The sequence below is a fragment of the Rattus rattus genome, chromosome 2, assembly GCF_011064425.1.
Source record: "Rattus rattus isolate New Zealand chromosome 2, Rrattus_CSIRO_v1, whole genome shotgun sequence".
NCBI lineage: Eukaryota > Metazoa > Chordata > Mammalia > Rodentia > Muridae > Rattus > Rattus rattus.
In genome coordinates, this window is record NC_046155.1 from 140514847 (window position 1) to 140537771 (window position 22925).

General features: G+C 41.7%; 1 protein-coding gene across 1 annotated transcript in view; it reads right to left on the bottom strand.

Annotated features, from left to right (window-relative positions):
• Window positions 1-549: 549 nt before the first annotated feature.
• Window positions 550-22925, bottom strand: part of Atp10a (ATPase phospholipid transporting 10A (putative)) — a 159834-nt gene continuing 137458 nt past the window's right edge. Inside the window, exons 12-21 of the mRNA XM_032893496.1 lie at window positions 22792-22918; window positions 19666-19850; window positions 14163-14487; window positions 11789-11865; window positions 8669-8794; window positions 5135-5335; window positions 2803-2883; window positions 2606-2710; window positions 2009-2196; window positions 550-1859 (exon numbers count right to left, since the gene is read on the bottom strand). Coding sequence (XP_032749387.1) covers window positions 1241-1859; window positions 2009-2196; window positions 2606-2710; window positions 2803-2883; window positions 5135-5335; window positions 8669-8794; window positions 11789-11865; window positions 14163-14487; window positions 19666-19850; window positions 22792-22918 — 2034 coding nt within the window. The 3' untranslated portion in view covers window positions 550-1240. The remainder of the gene's footprint in view (window positions 1860-2008; window positions 2197-2605; window positions 2711-2802; window positions 2884-5134; window positions 5336-8668; window positions 8795-11788; window positions 11866-14162; window positions 14488-19665; window positions 19851-22791; window positions 22919-22925) is intronic.

A 22925-nucleotide genomic window follows, 5' to 3' on the forward strand; every position in this document is an offset into this window, starting at 1 on the left:
ATCACAGAAAGGATACGACTCCTCTCCCCCTGTTTCCTCACAGCTTCCACTCTGAGAATGAGGGGCATTCTGCTTGAATGCTTAACCATATTTAGCAGGTAGTTCTTTCCCAAATCTTTATCCTCTGTTATTCTGCATTGCAGTCTAAGACAGCTACCCACTGGATAAGTCTGAGACACTCTGCTTACTTCCTATCCTGAGTATGGGACAGGATGGGCACTACATCAGGGATGAGTTAATATTGTCATCGATATATTATAGTTTATCATCAGAGTTTTAATCATTTCCTTTCCCCCTTTCCTTTTTGAATGAAGAGAAATGATAGCTTACCAAACAAAAGCCTCACAGTAGCTACTCAAAATGTGTTGCCTATGGCCTTGTGCAAGGAGATTCAGATAACAGGTCACCCGTCAGCCCTGTTCTGTACACCATAATACTGTTTTCTTTGGTATCTGAAAAGACTTGCATGAGGAAGTGTCCCCACAGTATTCAGAACACTCTCTCTTATGTCATCCACCAGGATCTTCACACAACAGTGGCACCAGACACTCTTGTTGCAAAGTGGGGGTTGTTTATTGCCTGTGATGATTTTAGCAAGAAATACACACAACAATGGAGCTGTCAAACCTATGAGGTGAACCTAATGAAATGCCTGCCCAGAAGTTTGAGTGTTGGCAGGAATTTCACATGGGTTTTTCTCAAGGTTTCACTGTCCTGTTCACTGATGGTAACATTGGAAGCCAATGGAGGTATTTGCCTCAAAGGCCACACGCCCTTCTCTCTGTCCTCTTTCCTCCCTGCCCTGTCTCCACACCCGCCACTGCTACCCCAGGCTTTACGGGATTAGCCACATGGTTATGCCTTCCTGCAGAAAGCAAGGGTCATGTGTGTTGAAGAAACAATGCACATTGCTTTTCCTTACAAAATGAGATGAAAAAATAAATCTCGACACACTTTTTAAGTGTCACTCTTCTTTAAACTTTATATATAGATAGATAAAGATATGTGTTCTTATTTTTCATAAGTATACTCTACTTAGAACTTTTAAAAAATAAACTTTCTTTTTTGGTACCTCTGGTTTCCTATATATGTCTTGGAAACATTTAAAAAATACATCTTTCTAGAACTCTTCTGTGCAAATAATAAACATAAATAACATTAACATTTGTTACATAAAATAAAAGGCCATTTCAAGGATTTCTTTGTCAACACAATTGGCTGTGGCCCTCTGGAGGTGATACTAGAAGTAGCCTGTAACTTGTCCCTGTAAGTTGTGCAGGTCCTGATCTGGCTGTGGTGGGTTGGACAGGAACTCACCATCCTGCTTGTCCATCTGTAAACTACTTCTGGACAATTGCAAGACACTTCCCAGACCACTGGCCAGTGATAGTGAGGAGATCCAGTTTAGTGAGCCAAAGCTGGGCAGATGGAAGAGTGACGACAAGGGGGCTGTTTGACTAGCACTGGTGGATTTCCTCTTGGAGTCCCCAGGACAGTCTTCTGAAATAGCCTCTCTGGGCATAGCAGACCCTGAGGCCTGAGAGCCAAGTCCTTCCAGCAAGGTGTTCTCTCTCAGTGGCATGTTTGTATCCACTGCACTGGGCTCCCCACTGGCCTCTGGGGAACAGGCCAGCTGCTGTGTGAACTGGGAAGCTTGAGAGGCACAGTCTCTAGGGAGAGACTCAAAAGGTCCCATGGCCTTCCTTTCTGATAGCTCGGTTTCTGTGTGTCCAGGTGGTTGTCCCTGAGCAAAAGTCTCTTTGGGAACGCTGAACTTGTTGAGGGATTTCTTGGCCAACTGGCGTCCTAGCTGGAGTTGGGTGGGGAAAAGGCTCCCCTGGAGGGCTTTGAAAAACAATCTAGAAAGAAGACACAAAAAACAATCAGATTCTAAACTGGTCTATGATTGAGCTTCATGAGACTCACCCAGGTCCAAGCACAGCAAGGCCAAGGGATGTATATATGCTGCACTTGCTTATCACTTGGTGGTACTAACTCAGATACTCACCTGGGCAGCAATGCAGCAACAGGTGCGATGAGACAAGTCAAGTAGAACAGAGGGTCACCCAGTAATGTCGGCATGGTCCAGTAAGGGTTAGATGGAGGATAGCATGTGGCACAGGAAGTGTTGTAAATTAGAGCCACGGAGAAAAACAAAAAGGTACTGAAGCCACAGGCTAACCAGTTGAGCCAGGTCTAAAAGGAACCAGAGAGAAAGGGCTTTTACTTCACATTAATAGTGGCAACAGAGCACCAGGAGTTTATCAGGGATGGTTAAGAGTGTGCTTTTCCAGGACTTGGCAAAGATTCTTGTCATTGGTGGCCAGTTGGCCTTAGTAGGGCAGCCTGGGACAGAAGCATGAGGGCCAAAGAAGAGGGCAAGGCAAAGACATAGCAATGAAGGAGACAAGAAAGCAAACAGATAAAGGGCTGCTCAGGAAAGTCAGTCATGGGTCACTCAAAGCTTTGAGTAGGTCCTATGTTTCTTTTTATCACAAAGGTAGGGCAGTTTTGTAGCCTACTAAATGTGCAGAACAACTTCTGAGAAGTATTTGACCCCTAATGTGGGTTCCTTTCGGAGTGTGACCTTGCCCATGGCTCTCACCCAGGTTTTGGTTTCAATACCCAGGTGCAGCAGGAAGGTGAACAATGCTATTGCTGTGACAGGGGTCCCCCAGGTAAATACATCCACATCGGAGTCATAGTAGGCCTGAAAGACAGAAAGCAAAATGACTAAGTTCTGTATGACTATAGCTGCTTAGAGGCAGCTGAGGAGAAAACCTATGCTGGGTTCCTACTTACCAGATAGGGAATGAAAAAGCAGACCAGGCTTTGGAAGGCAGCATCCACCATGTTTAACCAGAATGCTCGTGGACTGTATTCCTGAGACACAAAAACAAAGAGAGATTACAGAGAAGGGCTTGTCTCCTCCAACAAATTTTTGAGCATGGGATACCCTAAATACTCCAAGTACTGGAAGAAAATGTTCTGTTTTAGGACCTGAGGCGAGCACGGATCCAACATGATGGATGAGAAAACAAATCAGGCAGAACCAGAGCTGCCGGTAGCCAGGTGACTGGGAACCTTTGAACCAAGAATATGAGTCCTGAATGTGAGAGGGAGTTGGCGGAGGGATAGGAGGAGTTGGAGGGGAGAAGAGGGAAGTCTAGAAATGATATCAGTACAGTCAGTGCTCATGAAATTCTGAGAGAAAAAACAAAAACAAAAACAAAGCAGACACTGCTCACTATGGGACTTATCATCAGGGAAGAATATCTAAAATATTGAGCCAGTCCCCCAGTGTGCACCCCATCCTGATATGTCCCCCACCCCGGGTCTGTGCCCTCCTTCCACTTTGAAATGGTTTTATGATGAATCCATTGAAAGACTCTTAACAGTTTGCCTTAAATCTTAAAGTTAAACAAATAATGGATGTTTCTTAGTGATTTTTAGAATTGTCTATTCTTATTTTATGTTTATGAGTGTTTTCAGCTGTATGTGTGCAGGATATGTATTCACTGCCTGAACAATAAGAATTGTTAACTACCAAGCCAACTCTCCAACCTCTCATGATGTTGGTGAAACTATTTGGGAATGATTCCTTGGAGGAAGTATGCCTGCTTGCCTGCTGCTATGCTCCCCACCATGTTGGCAGTGGACTCACCCTCTGAAAACTGAAGTCCCCAATAAAGACTTTTTAAAAGTTGCCTTGGTCATAGTGTTTTGTCACTGCAATAGAGAAGTAACTAAAATACTGACATAGGTATTAAGTTATAACAATGCCAAGCACACTATGAGAACTCTATACCCATGACAAAATGGTCCTGATACAGTCAAATAGACTGTTCCAGTACCTGGATGACACAAAGCTGTATTTAGAGAAGCAATCAGGACCCCACCATCTCCTCAACAGCAGCCTAGTAAGTCCTTAAGTAGCTGCCTAAGGCTTTGATTGCCTGCAGGATACACACAGGAGTTGTATTTTCTACCACTTAAAGGAAATGCTGGTGACATTTTCATGAATTACCTCACTCCACATGACAAATTAAGTGTCTCGTCTCATGATTGGCTGAGGACAGTAAGCCAGCTGGGATGAGAATCCTGTTCAAGACCAGGGGTACAACATGGAATCCCCTTTGTTTCCTATTAATTGCTTCCTAAACTGTGAAGCCTGTTCCTACAGAACTCACTGTATGCAGAGGACCCAGTAGGAAGGTAATTTGAAGCAAATCCATTCTTACTCTGACATACTGCAGAAGCAATAGGGTGTTTCATTATTTCTGCACACATCAAAACTAAACTGGCTAAAGAGAAGCATACATGGTTTACTTTAAGGGCTGGCTGAGACAACTGGCCATCAGTTTATCAAATGTGCTGTGCTGATGTAAGCATATATTTACACCTGTCTGCTCAATGATTAGTTTCCATGTGAGTCTGTTGTTTAACTCACATTGAAAGTGACACTCTGTTTTTTCTTTAATTTTGCCTGCTTTAGAGAAATTGCTTAATACCAAATTTGTCGAAGTCTTTTCTGGCAAAAGCCGAGGTGGAGAATGGTTTTACATACTTGAATGTATTTGCTTTCAGGAATGAAAGCAATGGCTTTCATTTAGGATGTGTCCCTGTGTGCTGAATCTTGGTTCTTATAGTATCATTTGAGGAAGGTGATGGAAGCTTCAGGAATAAAGCTCAGAGGGAGGTCCTTTGGTCATTGTGGCCATGCTGCTGAATGGCTGACAAGGTCCTGGTTGCTTTCTCTTTGCTTCTTGGTTCCTGACATGAACAGTTTGCCCCAGTATGTGTTTCTTACCATTGCCTTGATGATCAGGCATTATCACTAGAAGCCCAATTGGGATTGCCTGATCAAAGATTGCAACTGCCAGAACCTGTGTGCAAACAACCTTCTTCTCTTGTAAGTCAATCATTTCAGGTGTTTTGTTATAGCAACACAAAGCTAACACATGTATTACAGAGTCCAGAAAATAGTATCCACTCTACAATTTCAATTTTTTCCATGAGTGTTTATTAGTAAGGATTTGGGGGGAATTTTACTTTCTGGAAAGTTGAAAAGGAGAATGGAGGGCCAGGAGATGAAGGCAGAGACGATGAAGAGAGATGAAGGCAGGAAGCTTACCTCCATGTTTTGGCCACTCTTGTAAAGCTGTGGCTTTCTCAGCAACATGTCAGCTGGAACATCTTTATCCAGCACCCCAGTTACCAGCTGAGGAAGCGATGAGAAGAGCAGATTGAAGAAAATCAGATACCACTGATCAATCATGGCAGATGCAGAAAAGCCACAGTAAAACTGGAACCAAAACAAGAGACCCACAAACATCTGCAAGAGAGAACAGAGGCGTTAAGAACGGTTTTTGTCTATTTGCTTTGTTTTGTTTTTCTGTTCCTACAGAGACTCATCTGAAGAACCCAAGATCCTTGTACAGATTTTCAGTAGGTAAGTGGCTAGACAGTGATTTCTTCTCAAAGGACAGCCCTATGCTCCAGCCTTGTTGTTAGCCTGCTTCATGACCTCTTCTACCACAACCTCCTGTCTTCAAGAGACTCCCAACAGGAATTTGAAATGCCTAGAAACATCTCAGGGAGAGATGAGATTTTGTGCCAAAAGACTTGGAGATGATCAATGTTAAACAATCAAGGTGTGACTGGGGCTTATAATGGCTCACTTTTCAAGAGGGCCTGTGGCTTGTTCCGTTGGTCCTTCGTTTTTCTACCTTCCTATGTACACTAGGATATATCTCTAAGCCCATGTCCTCTTTTACCCTCATTTTCTTTCTGTTTTCTTTTTTCTTCTCTTTTTTTTTTTTTCGGAGGGGTTAACTGTGTAGCCCAGTTAGCCTTGAATTCATGATCCTTCCATCTGTGTTTTCTTTTTGAAAATGAACAGTGGAAAATCATCAACAGCTCCCATAAGAGGAAGGCACACACAAATGCAAGGCCAAGGCAAGGATGTTAAGAAACAGAGAGCCTGAATAATCTGCTCAGCCATGCTGGGTGTTAGGTAGGTTTTTCCACTCTCACTGGGTCAGAGTGTCAGTGGATGGGCTGCATTTCAATTGGGAGCATGTGGTCTGGGGACAGACATAAAATATCGTGGTCCAGATCTTAAGTGTCTCACAGAGGCCCCTGAGTTTAAGCTTGTTTCCCAGATCATTGAGATATTTGGTGGTGGTGGAAGTAAAAAGAGTTGAGCCTAGTGAAAGGAAGTCAATGAGGGCATGTCCTTAAACAGAATACTGAAAACTCAATTCCCTCTGCCTGTCTGAGAACCATGGGGTAAGCATCTTTGTTCCTATCAAGAAGTGCTACCTCACCATAAACCCAAAGGAAACAGGTTTCTATGGGCAGAAACCTCTGACACTGTCAACCAAAATAAAAACTATTTCCTTTATAACTTATTTACTTCAGTTATTATAGTATAGTAATACAACCCAACATATAATGCATTTCCAGACTCACTGTGTAATCTAGAATAGATCATATCACTCTCTCTAATTCAGTTTCCCTGTCCATGACATGGCTATACCAAACCTACATGGGGCTGAGGCTGGGGCTGGAGGTTGTTGAGAATTAAAGGATCCGATACCTTTAAAGAACTCATTAGATCTCTTGAATGCTGTGGCTCTTGCCAGAAGCATACTCTTCCTAGTTTACTGTCCTCATTTCCTTCTCTGAGGCTCAAACTCAAAGTCCTCTTAACGTTTACAGAAAACTAATGTTTGAGATATGAAAACACTTGATCAGAGTCTGAGTAACATATCCAACTTGTTCAAACACAGATGGATCTTGGCTTAAGGTGCAGGGGGCAAGTCTCCAAAAGAGATGTGGTGGAGTGGATGGATGTTCCACTGGGCACAGTCAGGACAGGGTTCTGGGTTCTGGAGATGCAGCTCTCCGTGGCTCTTGAAAGAGTTGCTTTCTGTCTCTAGCTCTTGGCACAGCTACTTTATCTCTCTCTGGGCTTTAGTTCCTTGCCTTGAAATTGACTTCTGAAGATCATAAGAAATGCTAGTCCATGTGGGTGGAAGCTATGACTAAATTCCCCATGTACTGTTTTAATCTATGACTTAAGTTTCCTAATATGCAACCTTCCCCCCTTCACACCAACCACTGACAGTCTTGGGCTTTTCATTGATTTTCTCCCCTGCCTTCCGCCCACAGCTCACTCTTGCTCACCCACCGTGGGCTCGGCCTTATGAGTCATAGTAGAGCAAATGGAGTCAAAGGGAACAGGAAGAAAAATACTTAGATAATTAAGAGCCTCCTCTCATAGTACCAAAGAGCTTTATTCCCAAACCTCTGTTACTATGGAAACTGTTCTTCTCTGCTTTTTATTGGAAAGGCCAATTTATTCTTAAAATTAATGACTCTCTCCTGTGAGGACTGATTACCCTTAAACTCCTCACGTGGATAAATGTTCTTAACAAAGCCCTGCATCTTACATGAAGGAAAACAGGCTAATTCTCCTCCCTGTGTTCTCCAACAAAGGCAGGCTTAATATGGAGGGCAGAAGGAGAGTGTACACACCTTAGGCTGCCACTTTGCCCTCTATTTTCCTCTAAAACATTGGAAAGCTTGAAATATGCTATTCTCACTACCTTCCCAATTTGGCAAACTTGAATTGGGGATTACAGAGATCAGCTAGCTTAATTCCTAGTTGTGTTTTGGGGGGATTAAAAGAAATTATAACCCATAGAAGTCAAACAGATATGGTCCACAACTTATGATGCCTCAATTTGGATTTTTTTCAGGTTTTTGATGCAGGAGTGAAAGCAATATGTATTCCCTCAAGTTTTGAATTTTAAGTTGGTTCTTTGCCTGGGCTTTATTCTCTCAGGAAATGATGGATAGTGGTTTTGAATCAAAGCTCCCAGCTGTCCACAAGGTTAACAATGTTTCAGTGTATCATGCCACTATGCTATGATAGTAGATGATCTAAGTGGACTAAATGTGTTTTTTGTTTGTGATATTTTCAACTTGTGATGGGTTGTTATCAAGACAACAAACCCTACTATCAACTGAAGAGCAACTATGCTTAAGATGCCACTGTAAGGACCTAATGGAATGGGGCTACATTCCATTCTAGCCTACTCCACAGGGGTCATTCACTTCTGCAGATAAGTGAGGAGTCTCTAGGCTCTGAGTATCTGAGGCCTCACCATGCTGGCAATTCAATACTGGCTTACAATGAAAGGAGAAATGAACTCACAAGGGCAGAAACAGCACAACTTTTTTTTTTTTGGATGTGGTCCCAGGCAGAGCTTAATCTGATTTAATTTCCAAATCTACTCAATTAGCCATGTCTTGATTTGTTCCAAGCATATTGTATTCATTTGTTAGAAGACATTTTGGAAATCAGGCGAGTGGGTGGGTGGGGGAGGTTAGGAAAGGAAAATGTGTCAGCCTCCAGAGTGAACTGTTAAGAACACAAAAGAGCTGCACTGACATCAGCTTAGCGTTAGCATGAAGGTTTTCATATAGAATTAAAAAAAAAACCTTTTAGCTTATTTTACTCTTTTTCAGAAAAGCACAAGATATTCTTGACACTGGAGTTCTGGTGAGGGACAGACAGGACAGACAGGAGACTCTGATAGTTTATGAAGGCAGCAATCCTACAAATTATAAAACTCTATAGAGCCATGTCAATACGTACTGTATTTTTGTAGAAGAAATACAGCACCATGTTGGCCAGTCTGGAGTAGCACCAGTGTCCGTGAACGATTAGAAGTCTCTCCAGGTATCGGAATCTTGGCACTGCAAAGTCACTTGCCATCACAGCCTTGAAAAAGAAAGTAATTCTCATCACTGCTGATGCCCAACTTGGCATGGAAGAACAAAAGCAAAGCAAAGCAAACAGGACAGGATTAAAACTCCAGCCTAACACAGTGCTAAGTGTGGCTTTGTCCTATCAACTCATTCACTTAAAAGGAAAATCATTCAGTAATCCTTGCTGCCCATGAATGGCACTCTCTAGAACTATTTAAGATCTCAAATACTAGATATATGAATAATGAGTTTATACAGGCTTTAAATTTTCTAATGTTGTTTCTTAAGAAAACACAAAACAGAGATGTGTGGAATTTCCCTCACCCCACATATCTCTAACACCAGTGGTACATTTTTCTATATTATACCCACATTTCAAACATTAGCTAAGCTGACCCACCAATGGGTATCAGACAAACAGACGGAATCAAGACATCCTGAGAGTTGCATTTTGGACACCTCTTCCAGGAGAATAAACAGTCTTTATGGAATGACAAGAAAAAAAAGATCTCTACATGTTTGGCACTCACGCATTTTGCTTCAAAATATCATTCTCTCAGGTGCTGAGATACGTAGATGGAAAGCGTATGGGTATGAAGGGCAGGTGTTGTGTAGGCCTACTCTCAGCCCTCTCCTTCCTCTCCTGCTGTCTTCAACATTGTTCACTCATGAAATGGAAAGAGTCCATATTTGATTTTCTTTTGCCTCCTCACAATGCCCCACACAACAACTCAAAAAATATTTGTTGAATGAACGAAAGGAAAAATTCATGAGGGATTTTTCAAGGTTGCTGGTTTTCTTTATTTCCCCTAAGATAAGACTAAGGAGGAAAATACATGCCAAATCCATATGCAAAGAAAGCCAAAAAGGAAACCTTTTATATGATAGACCTTGATGGTGAGTACCTAGTGAGGAGACTAGGCTGTTACCACTGTTCCTAGGATTGAGGCAAATCCATAATTCCCCAGCCATACTTGTCACTTGAACCTTATGAGCAGTGTTGGAAACAGCTGGGCCCAGAGGCTAGGTAGCTTTGAGCAAGCACATTTCTAGGTAGGATATGGCTAAATACTTCTGTATGTACTTCTAGTTACATGTAATGAAGGATGGCCGCACCTCTTCTGTTGACCCTGTTGCTAGTGTGTTATTTCAGTAAGTGAGAGACCACTATCCTGAGCTCTTCTTGTTGTGTATGGGTGTGAAAAATCTAGATTGAGTCCCTATAAAGTCAGGCTAGGTCACCAGCCCAGCCACTGTGGGATAGTCATCTCGGGCCAGGAGCTGGAAGGAACTCCAGGTGAACAGAGCTTCTGTACCTGAGACACTCAGTCTCTGTGGACCCCTCTGGTCCACTATATTGTGGAACACGTTCATGTCAAGCTCCAACAGAGGCAGACACAAAGTCAACACAGCTTCTACCACCCCAATTCTAGCAAGACAGCTGGAAAACCTGATAACATTGGTAGGTAGGCTATTTCTACATAGGAACAGGAATTGTGTCTTGGCTGAATTTGTGGTGGGCAGGAAAGGAAGAAGGCTAGAGAGAGAAATGAGCTTCTTCAGGAATTCTCAGCCTTTGAAGGTATTTCCAAAGATATTCCCAAAGTCTACCCCGTGGCCTATTAATCTATTTGCTCTTTAGCACTTGAGATCCAACCTGGAGTCGCTGTGTGCTAGGTAAACACCCCAACTCCAGAGCTGTGTCCTCCTCTCCTTTTCAGTGACAGTCCCCTTCTTTATGAGTTTCTAAACTAACTCCATGAAGAACATTGACTATGTCTGACGGTATCTGTTTCTAAGTATGTGCCAGACAATAGTGGAGATTCATTGATTTTTGAAACAATGAATAATGGGGTAAATGATTGAAGAATCACAGAGCATAGTGAGCATTTGGTTCAGAAATGGATATTCCATTAGGCAAACAAGTCAGCCTTTTGTATTTGTGGAACAGAATCTGCAGGCTCAAACAAGTGTAGATGTAAACTATTCAGTAAAAATGTACTAAAAATGTAGAAACGTTCTCTCTAAACAACACAACATAACTACTATTTACATAGTGTTTCATTGCATTGAGTACAAGAAATCACTAGTGATGATTCAAAGTGTATAGATGGGTGTGTGCAGGGTTTCTGCAAATGTAACAGTTTAAGTGGGGGACTAATGAATCTTTGCATTTTGATGTTGAAGCAGCTCCCTGGATAGTGAGAGCCAACTCTACTTTATTTCCAGGCCTGCCATCTGACTGCTGTTTAATACAAAAGCCAGAAAATCAATGTTCTCTGCACAACTTTATATATAGTGAGTTTTCCATAAATCATTTCTGATTGAATAAGTGATCTAACTTGTATATAAATGGTGATAAAGATTATGATTTAAAAAACCTACTGAATAACTTGTTCTCTAAAATCTTTACCAAGTATATATATATATATATATATATATATATATATAAAAAAAATGAGGCTCAAACTTGCTCAAATGTTAGAAGTTGATATAATGCTATATCCAGGAGCAGCACATTTTAAGTTAACTAATGCGTTCAAATTTTGGAACATTCAGAACTGCAACAGAGACAAATGAAAAGCACAGATGGAACTTCCACGGGAGTCAGGATGACTACATTTCATCTTCAGAGGAATTTTGGGTCCTAACAGTGTCAGGAAGCAGAAGGAGCTTTGACAGAGTATAGATACTGTTGAGCAATAGTAAACATAAATGCCTCCAGGGATGAACCAGGGGAGGCTATGACTCACCTTTTCTCTTGGAGTCAGAGTTTCCCAAAATATACTTGGGTTGATACAGGCAAAGATGTTTACCACACATGGCTTCATTAACAGAATGACAGTATATCTCAGTTTCTACTGGCTTCGCAGAAGGTGAGCCCAGGACCATACCGAAGTCAAATACTTCAGTTTTATCAGAGGACAGACACAGGCTGGGAAAACCTGTGCTATAATAGGAAAATAGGGTCATTTTGTCCTATAGGACAGCCCAAATGGTCTTTTACCTGCATGCCTTCCTGGCCTGAGATCCCCACGCCAACATCTGCCACCTGGATCATGCTGACATCATTGGCCCCATCACCTAAAAACAACACAGACAGGAAGAAGCATTGATTTTGAGATGCATAGAAGCACACGAACATGTTGAGCTTCTTGGGTCCCTGCTGGGCTGAGGTCTGTGAGAAAGATCGGGGAAAGGGCAGAAGAGCAATTTCCTGGGAATCAGAATTAGATGCAATATAACATGGAATTCCCAATCACATCAAGCTGCCCCAGTAATCAGCTAGCACTTAGCCACCATCTTATTCAGCGGGCTCTATCCTGTCAGGATTCACACAGAAAAGGTCCTTAATGTGATCTCTGGCACAATAAGGAAAGCCAACATAATCATCAATTCTGTTGCGGTGACTCAACTGTGGGCATCAGGAGCGCTCCAACTCACAGTTGCCTTAGCAATTTTCTTATTACATCAAGCAGGTTGAATTCTGTTCAGCATTTTATGTGCACTGATTACCCCCTGTGAATAACTAATATCTGCTTTTGGGTTCTTTGTGGCATAGCAAAGGGAACTTCCATTTGTTCCAACAAGCTGTTGCTTGATGAATGTTAAAACGAGAAGTCAGAAACCTTGACATCTTTTGGAAGTCAGACACAGACATAGCGATTAGAATTGACACTATAGTGGCCATTCTAAGGACTATTCTCAGAGGAACCCAAGGCAAAACACATATGCCAAGTTGTGAAAATAAGACCAAGAAACACAAATGTCAGAGCAACTCATGATGTGGCTATAGTTGGTCCTTTTACTTCTGCCTTTCCTCCAGTATTGGAAATCAAACAGGGTTTTCGCAAGTATTATATGCCACTGACCTATATCCCAAGTCCTCTCTTCACTTTTGATTTTGAGACAGGGTCTGATTGAGTTTGTCATAATGGCCTTGAACTTACTATACACTCTTAAGGCTACCCTTAAATGTAATCCTTTTGTCTTAACCTTTTCCATAGTTGAATTACCCAAGTGTGACACAGGTCAGGACTAGGGTGTCTCTTCCTTGTAGATTTATTGTTCTTTATTGGCTAAGCTCAACATGGGTGATCAGTTACTATTTGTTGAATTAAAATTTTGTGAACAATGAGAATCCCTTTAGCTTCCTATAAAGCCGTAATAACATAAAGCCTCATTCAAAATGAACTACGATGCCCAATAGGGCTCTCTAAATCTTAACAGCTGGGTTCTTCAGACTGAGACACATGGTCCAAAAAAAGATGTGTTATTCTAACGGGAGATTAGCTTCTCTTTCCCTGGAGGAGATGCTACCTTCCCTCATCCTGGGCCAGGGAAGCCATGATGAACACTCTGGTCATGTCTCCTGAGCACATACCCTTTTGTCCATCTGTGCATGTTCCTTAGTGGATACTATTGATCTCTATAGCTCAAAAGAGTGTTCAGACTACGGCTTCCAAGGTCTCACACTCAATGTTGGATTCTTCCTAGTAGACAAAGTACCCAAGGTGATAGAGGGAAATACCACATACTTTCTGCAAATTATACTGTAAATACTCATATCTAGTTGGTAAAGATATCTTTATCGCTTATCCTACTAGTTCCCAGGAGTGGATCATATTTATAATGGTGTTATGATAGTTACTGCCTTTCTGGTCCTCACCAGGAAGTGGCTAAACCTGTGCAGGAGACTATAGCCAATTTAGAAATGGGAAGGAGCTCTTCCTAAGAGGGTGCTAAGTGACCTCTACCCTGTCATTGAAGTTGAAGGTTCCACAGCCAAGAGTACCTGCAGAGAAAAATAATTTAAGATACAAATTTGTATCTTATTTGTGCTGTCTTGAAATGGATGTGTGTTCTGTCTTGGATGTATTTAATGAGATGCTTGTCTCAGAACACTCACTGAGAACATTCAGCTGAGAAGAATAACTGGGGCTTTTGGTTGGTTCAGTCTGGCTCCTTAGAACATCATAAAGCCTTGACGCCAAGATGTATATAACATCCATCAAAAGGGCCTCCACCAAATCAAAATACGCTAACACAAGACATCACTGTGGCTGGACTGTGTAGAATATGTAGTTATCTAAAGTCCCGTCTTTGAAGAATCGGTTTACACTTCACCTTGTCTTCTTAAATTAGCAAATGTTGATCTTATAATACTACATCTATCTGCTACCACATCTTGTGGCTGCTTGATGTATGCTTTATCTCTGGAATGCACCACTTTATCACATTGGTCATAATATTGTAAAGGGAACAAGTAAATAGGCTTTCCTTATTTCATAGTGATAGATGGAAGAGGATCAGAAATTTGGGTCACATTGAGAGGGAATGGCTAAGTAAGAGACAGCTGCAGGGACAGCTTAAGTACTTGCCTATGGCCAGGGTCATGGCCTTGAGCTTGTTTCTGACAAGCTTCACCACCATGCTCTTCTGCAAAGGGGTCGATCGGCAGCAGAGGACGGAGCGACACTGCTTGGCAAGGAAAAGAAATTTGTCCTCCAGGCTTTTCTCAAGGGCATAGGCCAGACTTCTCCCATCAATCACAAGGCTTGGGCTGGGGCTCGAGTCAGTGGATGTGGAGGCTGGGTTGAAAGAGAACCCCACACTGAAGCTGTTTTCAGAGTTCTGAGGGACGCTTCTAGAGTTTCTGGACTGCACATAACAGAGGCATTGGTCCAGCAAGGCTGCACATGCTTCCTGAAATTGACAAACAACAAATTTCAGTAAGGTCATGCCACTGATTCTGATTATCTGCCTCAATATCCCCTTCTAATTCCCTTGGCTCATGGCTCTTTAGACCTCCAGAAAAGGAAGTACAGCTAGAGAGAATGACTTCTTGCAGAGGAGAAAAAGAACTCAGCTTCCACTGGATTATACTTTATTGACTATGCTGGTGTGCTGAAGTTGAAATGGAGCACGTTCACCTTCATAGGCATGGCTGTATTACTGCTATACTTGACATGATTAGGCTGAAGGTTCAACCTGTATGCCTTTAAGTTCTCTAGGGCTTTTATCTAAACATTCCTGCCTCATGCTAAGCCATCAACAGTGTTACACAGAGCTATTTCAAAGTCCATGCTATCTGTCTGTCTCTGTCTCTCTGTCTCTCAATGTCTCTCTCTGTCTCTCTCTGTCTCTCTGTCTCTCTCTCCCTGCCTACCTATATATTATATTTTTTTCTCTCCATTTCAAGAAAAAAAGAAGTCCAATTACTGTGTTTTTAAATTATCCATGTCCTTCCCAAACTGGAGCTGAGTTCCAACTAGAAGGCCTAAATAGTAATATCCTTTGAGGATACGAACCAGGGACCAAAGAGGGTGCTCATTTCCAGGAACAAACACACCATGGAAAGTCTGAAAGGCTCCTGTCTTCCTGCAGCCAGAACTGGCCTAGAGCCTAGTTCCTTACAGCACACTGTGAACATCAAGCTGTGGCCAATCAATACTTATTGAAGACTGTTACATGAAGAAACTAATAAATCTGAGAAGAGATGGCCAGTGCCCTTAGGAAGACTTGGAGGAGAAGACAGGCCCCTGGACATGACCACTGCCAGTCACAGATGAGGAACACACAGACTTGTGACTGAAGATAGAATTCTCTGCTGGAGGAGGACATTCTGGTAACCGGGGCGGGAGTAGGGGGCACTTAAGAAGAATGTGGATATAGACAGTTATGAGGTTCCTGAACTTACTGCAAAGCACCAACATAGCTAGTTCTCTGTGAGATGAAGCAGGCTCACCCCATTCAGTTTCTACCCTCATCCAGATAGATGAGGATAGACCAGGAGCATGAAGAAGCTACTCATGAACTCTGAAAGAAACAGTAGCATTTGAGTATGGAAAGGAGATTATCATAAGGACACCAAAGGGTCAGAGCTCGGGAAGAAACCCCTGAAAGCTCAGCTCAGACATGATGCTTTTTTTTCCTGTTCTGTTTACTCCTAATCCTCATTATATGGGTTTTACTATACTGGCAGCAAACAGCACCATCTAAGAATGAAAACTCAGAGGGAGTGGAACCTGCCTCTTCTCTCAAGTGGTGTCAAGACAGCAGTATAATGATTGCCTCTATCTATCTCCTACCATTACATGCAGGTGGTATTGGGGAGGAAAATAGGAATCAGAAAGAGGTAAAAATACACCCTGGCTTTCTCACCACAGGACATTAAAGCGGACTCTGGGTAAAATAGAAAGTACTGGAAAGATGGTAAAGGGAAACACTTTAGCTGGCCCTAAAATGCTATTTATGAATTCACGGATTCCTTATATGCTGTGCACACATGGGCATAATCCTGAAGGGACAATAACACTCAGAGAATGACACTCTGGTAGTCCCTACCACTGCTCCAAACTGACATAAAAAGAGAAAAAATATGTACATTCAAAGATAGGCACTGGAAGCAGACAAAGGCTGAGCAAATGACCCATCCAGAGTCTGAGCAGAGCCTGAAGCACAAATCCAATAGGCTAACTCATCTGTTTCCAAAACTGCATGCTCCAGAAGAATAAAAAAAAAAGGGGGGTGAGAGTTATAACATGATTGACATAAGTCACATGATGAAAGTCCAATGTCACAAGAATCAGGAAATCCCAGCTCCTGTGGAAAAGCACAATGAACAGGTGACCCTGACACTAGAATAATGTAAAAAGGACATTAAAGCAGCCATCACAGAAAAGCTCCAAGCAAGCATTAGCATTTTGAAAATCAGTAGCAAAAGAGTTTGGGGAGAAACACTGTGAGCAATACACAGAAAAACCATATAGAAATGTGAATGTAATCCTAAATAATTTATGTAGAATGTCTGCCCTCAAGGAGGTAGACTGCAGCACCACACTCCTTAAGTGTGAATTCACACACGGACTTATTTAGAGAGAGTTCAGTATAGAAAAGAGTGGGAGGGAAAGCTCCATTCCTTGCAAAACAGATACAAGTGTCAAATACTAGGTCATCATGAACATGATGGCATGATTATACAATGTGATTAAATAAAGATACCTCATGCCCTTCGCTCGAAATTCACAGCTTCACTGTTGTCACAATAAAACCATCAGGTAAATCTAACAACCAAAATAGTCTATAAACAATTTTATCATAAAGCCCTCTTCAACGTGCCGAGGACATGAAAGACAAAGATAGCTTTAAAAACTGTCACAGCTAGGGACATTCAAGAGAGCTTTGACAAACAGAGGTGATGTAAGTCCCAAAACAGGATGGGAGGTACCAGGTAAGACAATCTAATGTAGCAGGAGCTTTAGTTAGAGCATGTATTTAATATTCATTTGTGCGTGTAACAAATGTGCTACTGTGAGATGCTAATGGGAGAAATTGGATGGGATATGGAAATGTTCCATAGGCATTTCCAAACATTTTTATAAATCTAAAACCATCCTATATATGGAATTTATTTTCTAAAATCCTCACGATATAGGCTTTGTAGTAGAGGCAATGGTATAGACAAGAGTCAGTGAGCTTGAAACACAAACACACCATGCTCAAACTGCTTAGAACGAGAAGCAGAGAAATAAATTGCAACAGTAGCCACTCAGAAACATTGATTATTACACAGCAAGGGTTCAAGGCCTGTGTTAATTTCATTTGAAACCATGTGTCTGGAAGCGAGTGGAAATAATTGCCATCTTCAGTCCTCAGTACACAGGGAAGACACGGTTCCAGAAGGAAGGTGTAGTTAAGCTCTTTCCTGAGGAAAGCAACAATATTTGTTGTCAGTGAGCGTGCCCTCTAGAAATTGCTTCAGACACAAGGGAAGTAGTGAGCCCAGGAAACTTGGAATGTCCTGTCTCTGGACCCATAAGACACAAGAACTGAACCATTCTATTTGTCAACTGAATAGCTCTGAGTTTGGTGAAGAGAGCACCCAAGTCTACACAGTGGAAACTAATACAGACTATTCCTTTGGTTATCGAAAAGCTAATAAAGTTAAATGAACTGAAATATTATTTAATCAGGTTGAACTCAAACTAGGAGTCAGTAACAGAAAGTTGAATAAAACATCTTAAATACTTAGAAATGAAACAAAACACTCTACAACAATCCACAGACCTAAAGGGAAACAGAAAATATTTATAAAGGACATCTATGTACCTGAAAATACACTTCAAAATTGTGAGGTGAGGACAAATAGCACTGAGTGAAACAGTTGTAATGTATATCTTGCATTAGAAAAGAAAAAATGTTTGAGCACAGGAAATAAAAGCAAAGACAAAGAAGGAGAGGAGGAGAAGGACAACAGAGAGAAGAAAAGAAAAAGAGGGGAGAGGAGAGGAGGGAGAGGAGAGGGAGAGGGAGAGGGAGGGGAGAGGGAGAGGGAGAGGAGAGGGAGAGGAGAGGAGAGGGAGAGGAGAGGAGAGGGAGAAGAAAAAGGCTCAGATTGCTACCAATAAAACTTAAAATGAAACAAACCAATAGAAAAAAATCAAGGCGATGCAAACCTTGTTTTTGAGGAGTTGGTATAATTGATAGACTGGCATAAAAAGTAACAAAGAACAAACACCAATGTCATAAGCAAGAGAGAGAGTGTCACTAAAGACCCAAAAACATCAAGATAGCAAGGGAAGACTGTCGACGAGTGGCTCTCAGGTACAGGGTCCTGAGGACTGTACAGCTGAGGATCTCAATGTAGAACTTAGAAGGAATCTGTGAATCTCTGTACAGGCTATCATGGCCTTGATCTTGGGTAATGAAGACAGAAGAGGAACTTTGCCTGGAGGGAGGCTCAGGCTTCTGCAAGAAGCTTGTGGATATCCTGTAGAGATTTCAAGTGAAGACATCAGCTTCTAGATCAGGGAGGGGCTGGGAGTTGACCACCCTGCATACTTGAGGATTTAAGCAAATAAATGTGACTAGACCAGAGAAGTGCCTAGAAGCAGTGGATGAAATCGGAGCAGTTTATGCTAAATGGATCACTGCCTGGTCTCTGTATTGTAGACATGTAGGACCTCATTTAAAAAACTCCAGTGGCATGAAAAAGTAGTTGAACCTTGCATTAATAAACCTCATATGCACACTCTTTCCTTATTAAGAAATCTTAGATCCAACTTCTTCACCCAGGAGACATCCTTCTCCAGGGCTTCCTAATAAGTGGTAGTCCTTATCCTTCCTCAAGGAAACTTCTCTTTGCAACAGCTAGAGACAATTAAAAAAAAAACAAAAAACAAACAAAAAAACAACTACAGCCAATCAAAATGCAGAGTTCTGAAACCCAGTACCAATGGATACATTTATAATGCAATTATTAGGCAAGTAAAATCTAAGGCTCGAGGATCATTGGAGAAAGGGGGCAGAATGATCATAAGAACCAGAGGAAGATAGAGTTTGCTGTGAGATTGTTTCTTCTAGAAATATCAGAAGGCTACACCCATGAAGTCTTATCAACAGGGCTGCCCAAACATGACCTGAACAAGGACAACAAAAGACAAGCTAACATGGATGGGGGGAAGTCCAAGAGTCTTCACCCTACAAAAAGAACTACAGGTAGCCAAGGAATGCTGAGAGTGGGAGAAATATGTATGGCATAACAATTAACTTTTTTCAAAACTGTAAGTTTGAAAGAGAATAGGAGGTATATAAGAGGGTCTGGAGGGAAGGAAGGGAAGAAAGAAATGATGTAAGTATAATATCAAAATATAAAATTAAAAATAAAATCCCAGAGAAGTCCACATCTTCCAAGATAATGATAAGACTGTCTCAAGACTCAGAAATAGTACGAATAATAAGAGGGATGCAATGGATAAGCATTCTCATGGTGACAACTAAAAGTGGAAGTCTTGGTGGCTTTCTAACATAACTCTGTCTTTGGAGCCTACAGAATATAAGCCCCACCCCATATCAGGTGCAGCCTCTCTGGAAGCTACGTACCCTAGAATCAGCATTCAGTGTGATGACCTCTTCACCATGGTCCAGCAATTTGCAGGCATATGCAATGTTAATGGCTGTTTCTTGTTTGTCACCTGTGAGAACCCAAATCTGCAGGCCAGCTTGTCGTAATTTGGCAATGGTTTCAGGTACTCCATCCTGAAGGCGGTCTTCTATCCCAGTGGCACCTATTTAAATGTATGATAGTTCCAGTGAGTCCTTAATCACAGTTCATGATGGGATACAAATACCATGTACCCAATATACTAAAGACAGATGTGGCACTACTAACTGCCTAAGACTTTCTTGGGAATCACCTGCCAGATGACACTAAATAGTAAAAGGTCCCCCTGGAAGCAAGCTAAAATGATTTGCCAGTTCAGGACTATGCTAGACACTTACCATAGCTGTTAACATGACTCAGTCAAGGATATGTAGATGTACAAGGACAAGTCAACAAATATAATTATACACAATCATAAAGAGTACCATCAAATCTTTCTGACTAACAAGCAGCTAACTTTACATATATAATCTGACAACAGGGACCATGTTAAGAGGAAATTAACATATGCCCAAAGGATTAAAAGAAAAGTTGTAGTAGTTACCCATCCCCTATCCTCCTTTGGAAAGCTTTCAACTATAAGATTCAATGTTTGTGCTCAACCATGTTAACCATTTGTTATCCAAATGGATGATGCAGAAAGATTCAATAGTTTTTTAAAGAATACCATCATGAATGCTTTTTCCACAAACATAAAGAATTTAAGAAGTAAGATCCCCTTACTGACTTCATTATGCTTGGAAAAGTATGTGATGGGTTGAGAAAGATGAAATCTGAAAAGCTCCAGAATTCCAGACTTGTAGATCTGACATGATCTCATATGAAATATTACAGTCAAAACACAAGGGTCTAAAGTGTCCGAATTTGCCTTCAGGATATGCTAATGTATAAAGCATACAAAAGGTAGGGTCATACTCTCTTGTATATATAAAAGAAAGCACAAACACTCAAAACCAAAACACTTTTTTTCCTAAGAATTTTGGGTGAAGAATACTCAAGCTGTATCCAGTGCCCAAGTCTGCCTCCATTTCTCTTCTTCTGTTAAGATGGTTTCTGCATTCCTACTCTAGAGGTGAGCTGCATCCCATGGTTCCTGGGCTTCAGCTCTGACCCATGGCTTCTTGCCATTCCTACTTCAAGCTCCCTGTACTGGAACACTGCTATGACCTGCACATCTGTGTCCCCAGCTGCCAACAATGCTTTGAGATTCACAGAAGGAAGTCCGGACTCTCAATGTGACAGTGTTAGGAGGCACGGCCTTGCATAGGTGATTATGTTTAGATGAGGTTATGATGGGTAGATCCTGAATCCCATGATGCACAGAAGCACTGGTTCGGTTCTGACACGCAAAGAGAGGAAGTGGTAGATGTCCAATTGCCAGAGACAATTTATAGAAAAAGAAAAAAAGAGGAGTCAGGCCATCTCAGGTGTGGATGCAAGCACATGAGATCCATCAGAATACCAGTGGCTGAGGTAGAGCCCAAGCCCCAACACCACTCAGTGCTTCATGCCATCTCCTCCATTTACCCTTGCAGCAGCCTTCCCATACTGGAAATTATTATTCTACACAGATAATTAAACTTGAATGCAAAGACTGAGTCACTTGCTCAAGATTCCATGACTAGTAAGTGACAGAACTTGGATGGGATGGATAACCAAGCCAGGACTCCAAACTGATAAGAGATGGAAGGTAGGGAAGGAACTCACAGTCATCCTACCACGACTCAGGAAAGGGAATAGATTCTATCTGCATTGCAAACTTCACTCTATCTGAGAACTTAGCACCACCCAGGAGAAATACCACTTCAGCCATGGAGGGGGGACTGCCTGGAAGCAAAGAGGTTAAGCAGGTGGTCCAGAAGCATCAGCAGAGCACCCTCCCTCTTATCACTCTAGCCATCAATAAAGAACATTCAAGAACATCCCTTTCTGGGTTTTTATGATGTCTGTTTTTTTTTTTTTTTAAAGACTAGGCCCCTCTATGTAGCCCAGGCTGGTCTCAAATTTTATCCTACAGACTGTACCTTGTCATCCAGGACTTAAAGGCATGTCCCACATTAACTGCCTGCTGTTTGCTTTCTGAAGACAGCGGTCTCACTATGAGAGCAATCACAATTCAGTAATCAACCCAGTGGCATAAAACAGACAGACACTTTTGAAGGCCTTCATTTAATTTACTAGAGATAGTATTCACTGTGTCTCTGGGTTCCAAGCTCTGTAGCTTTCAGAGTAGGTTATGGTCTGTCAGACAATATATGTGGTGGTATTTTGTCTACAGCACATTATGCTATTAAATATTAACAGTGACTATTATAAGAGACATGTATATAGAGAAGTATAGATTTCTTTGCCCAGAAAATGAGAACAAGGAAGTACATCCTTTGTTAGATAAGAAAAATGAATTCTCTGGAGCTGTATGCAAGCCCAGCAGAACCTGAGTAACACTTCACAAAAGAAGGAGTACATTATTGTCACAGCCAGTACCAGTGTGAACATACATCACATATACAACTGTGCGACACTCAGCTGAACTTATTCACTATTTTAATATAAAATGTTAAACCATTGAAAAATTAAATATTAAAATAGGTACCAAAGTAATAAATACCTTAATGTCTTCCTAATAATTATGTTTTATTAGAATTAAATAGGCATAAAGGTGGAAATAAGAGACATTTTCTTTTCATCCAAAATTAATCTGAAATATTTATGAAATGCAAAACTCAGCATTTCCATGAATGTTCACATAGATTACCAGGGGGGATGAAATCTTTCCAACTATCTATTGTCAAAAGCCTTGCTCCTCGTAGCCATTTTGTTGGAAAGTAGAGCTTGAATGAGTTAAGGAGAGCGCAAACCTAGAGTGCCTGGCACATGTGTGGCCCATGGAACGAGCCTACAGAATATGTTCCTTCCAACCTGGGAACAAGTTAGCTTCAGGCCAAGTGGTTCCTCAGATAAGCTCAGCACAGTCCAGAGTAAGAGGAGCAGCCATGTTACTAGTCACTCGAAAACCCCTGCAACCAGCACTGCTCAGTACAACAGGCACCTGGAAAGCTCATTACCCAGCAGGTGCAAGTTCGTCTCCAGGCGAACAGCAGACTGGAAGAGGAGCTCCTCACGGCTCTCCACAGATGTCTCAGCTTCTATGTGGCTCTGCAACCAGCAGGCATATTCTTCTTTGCTCAGAACCTATGGA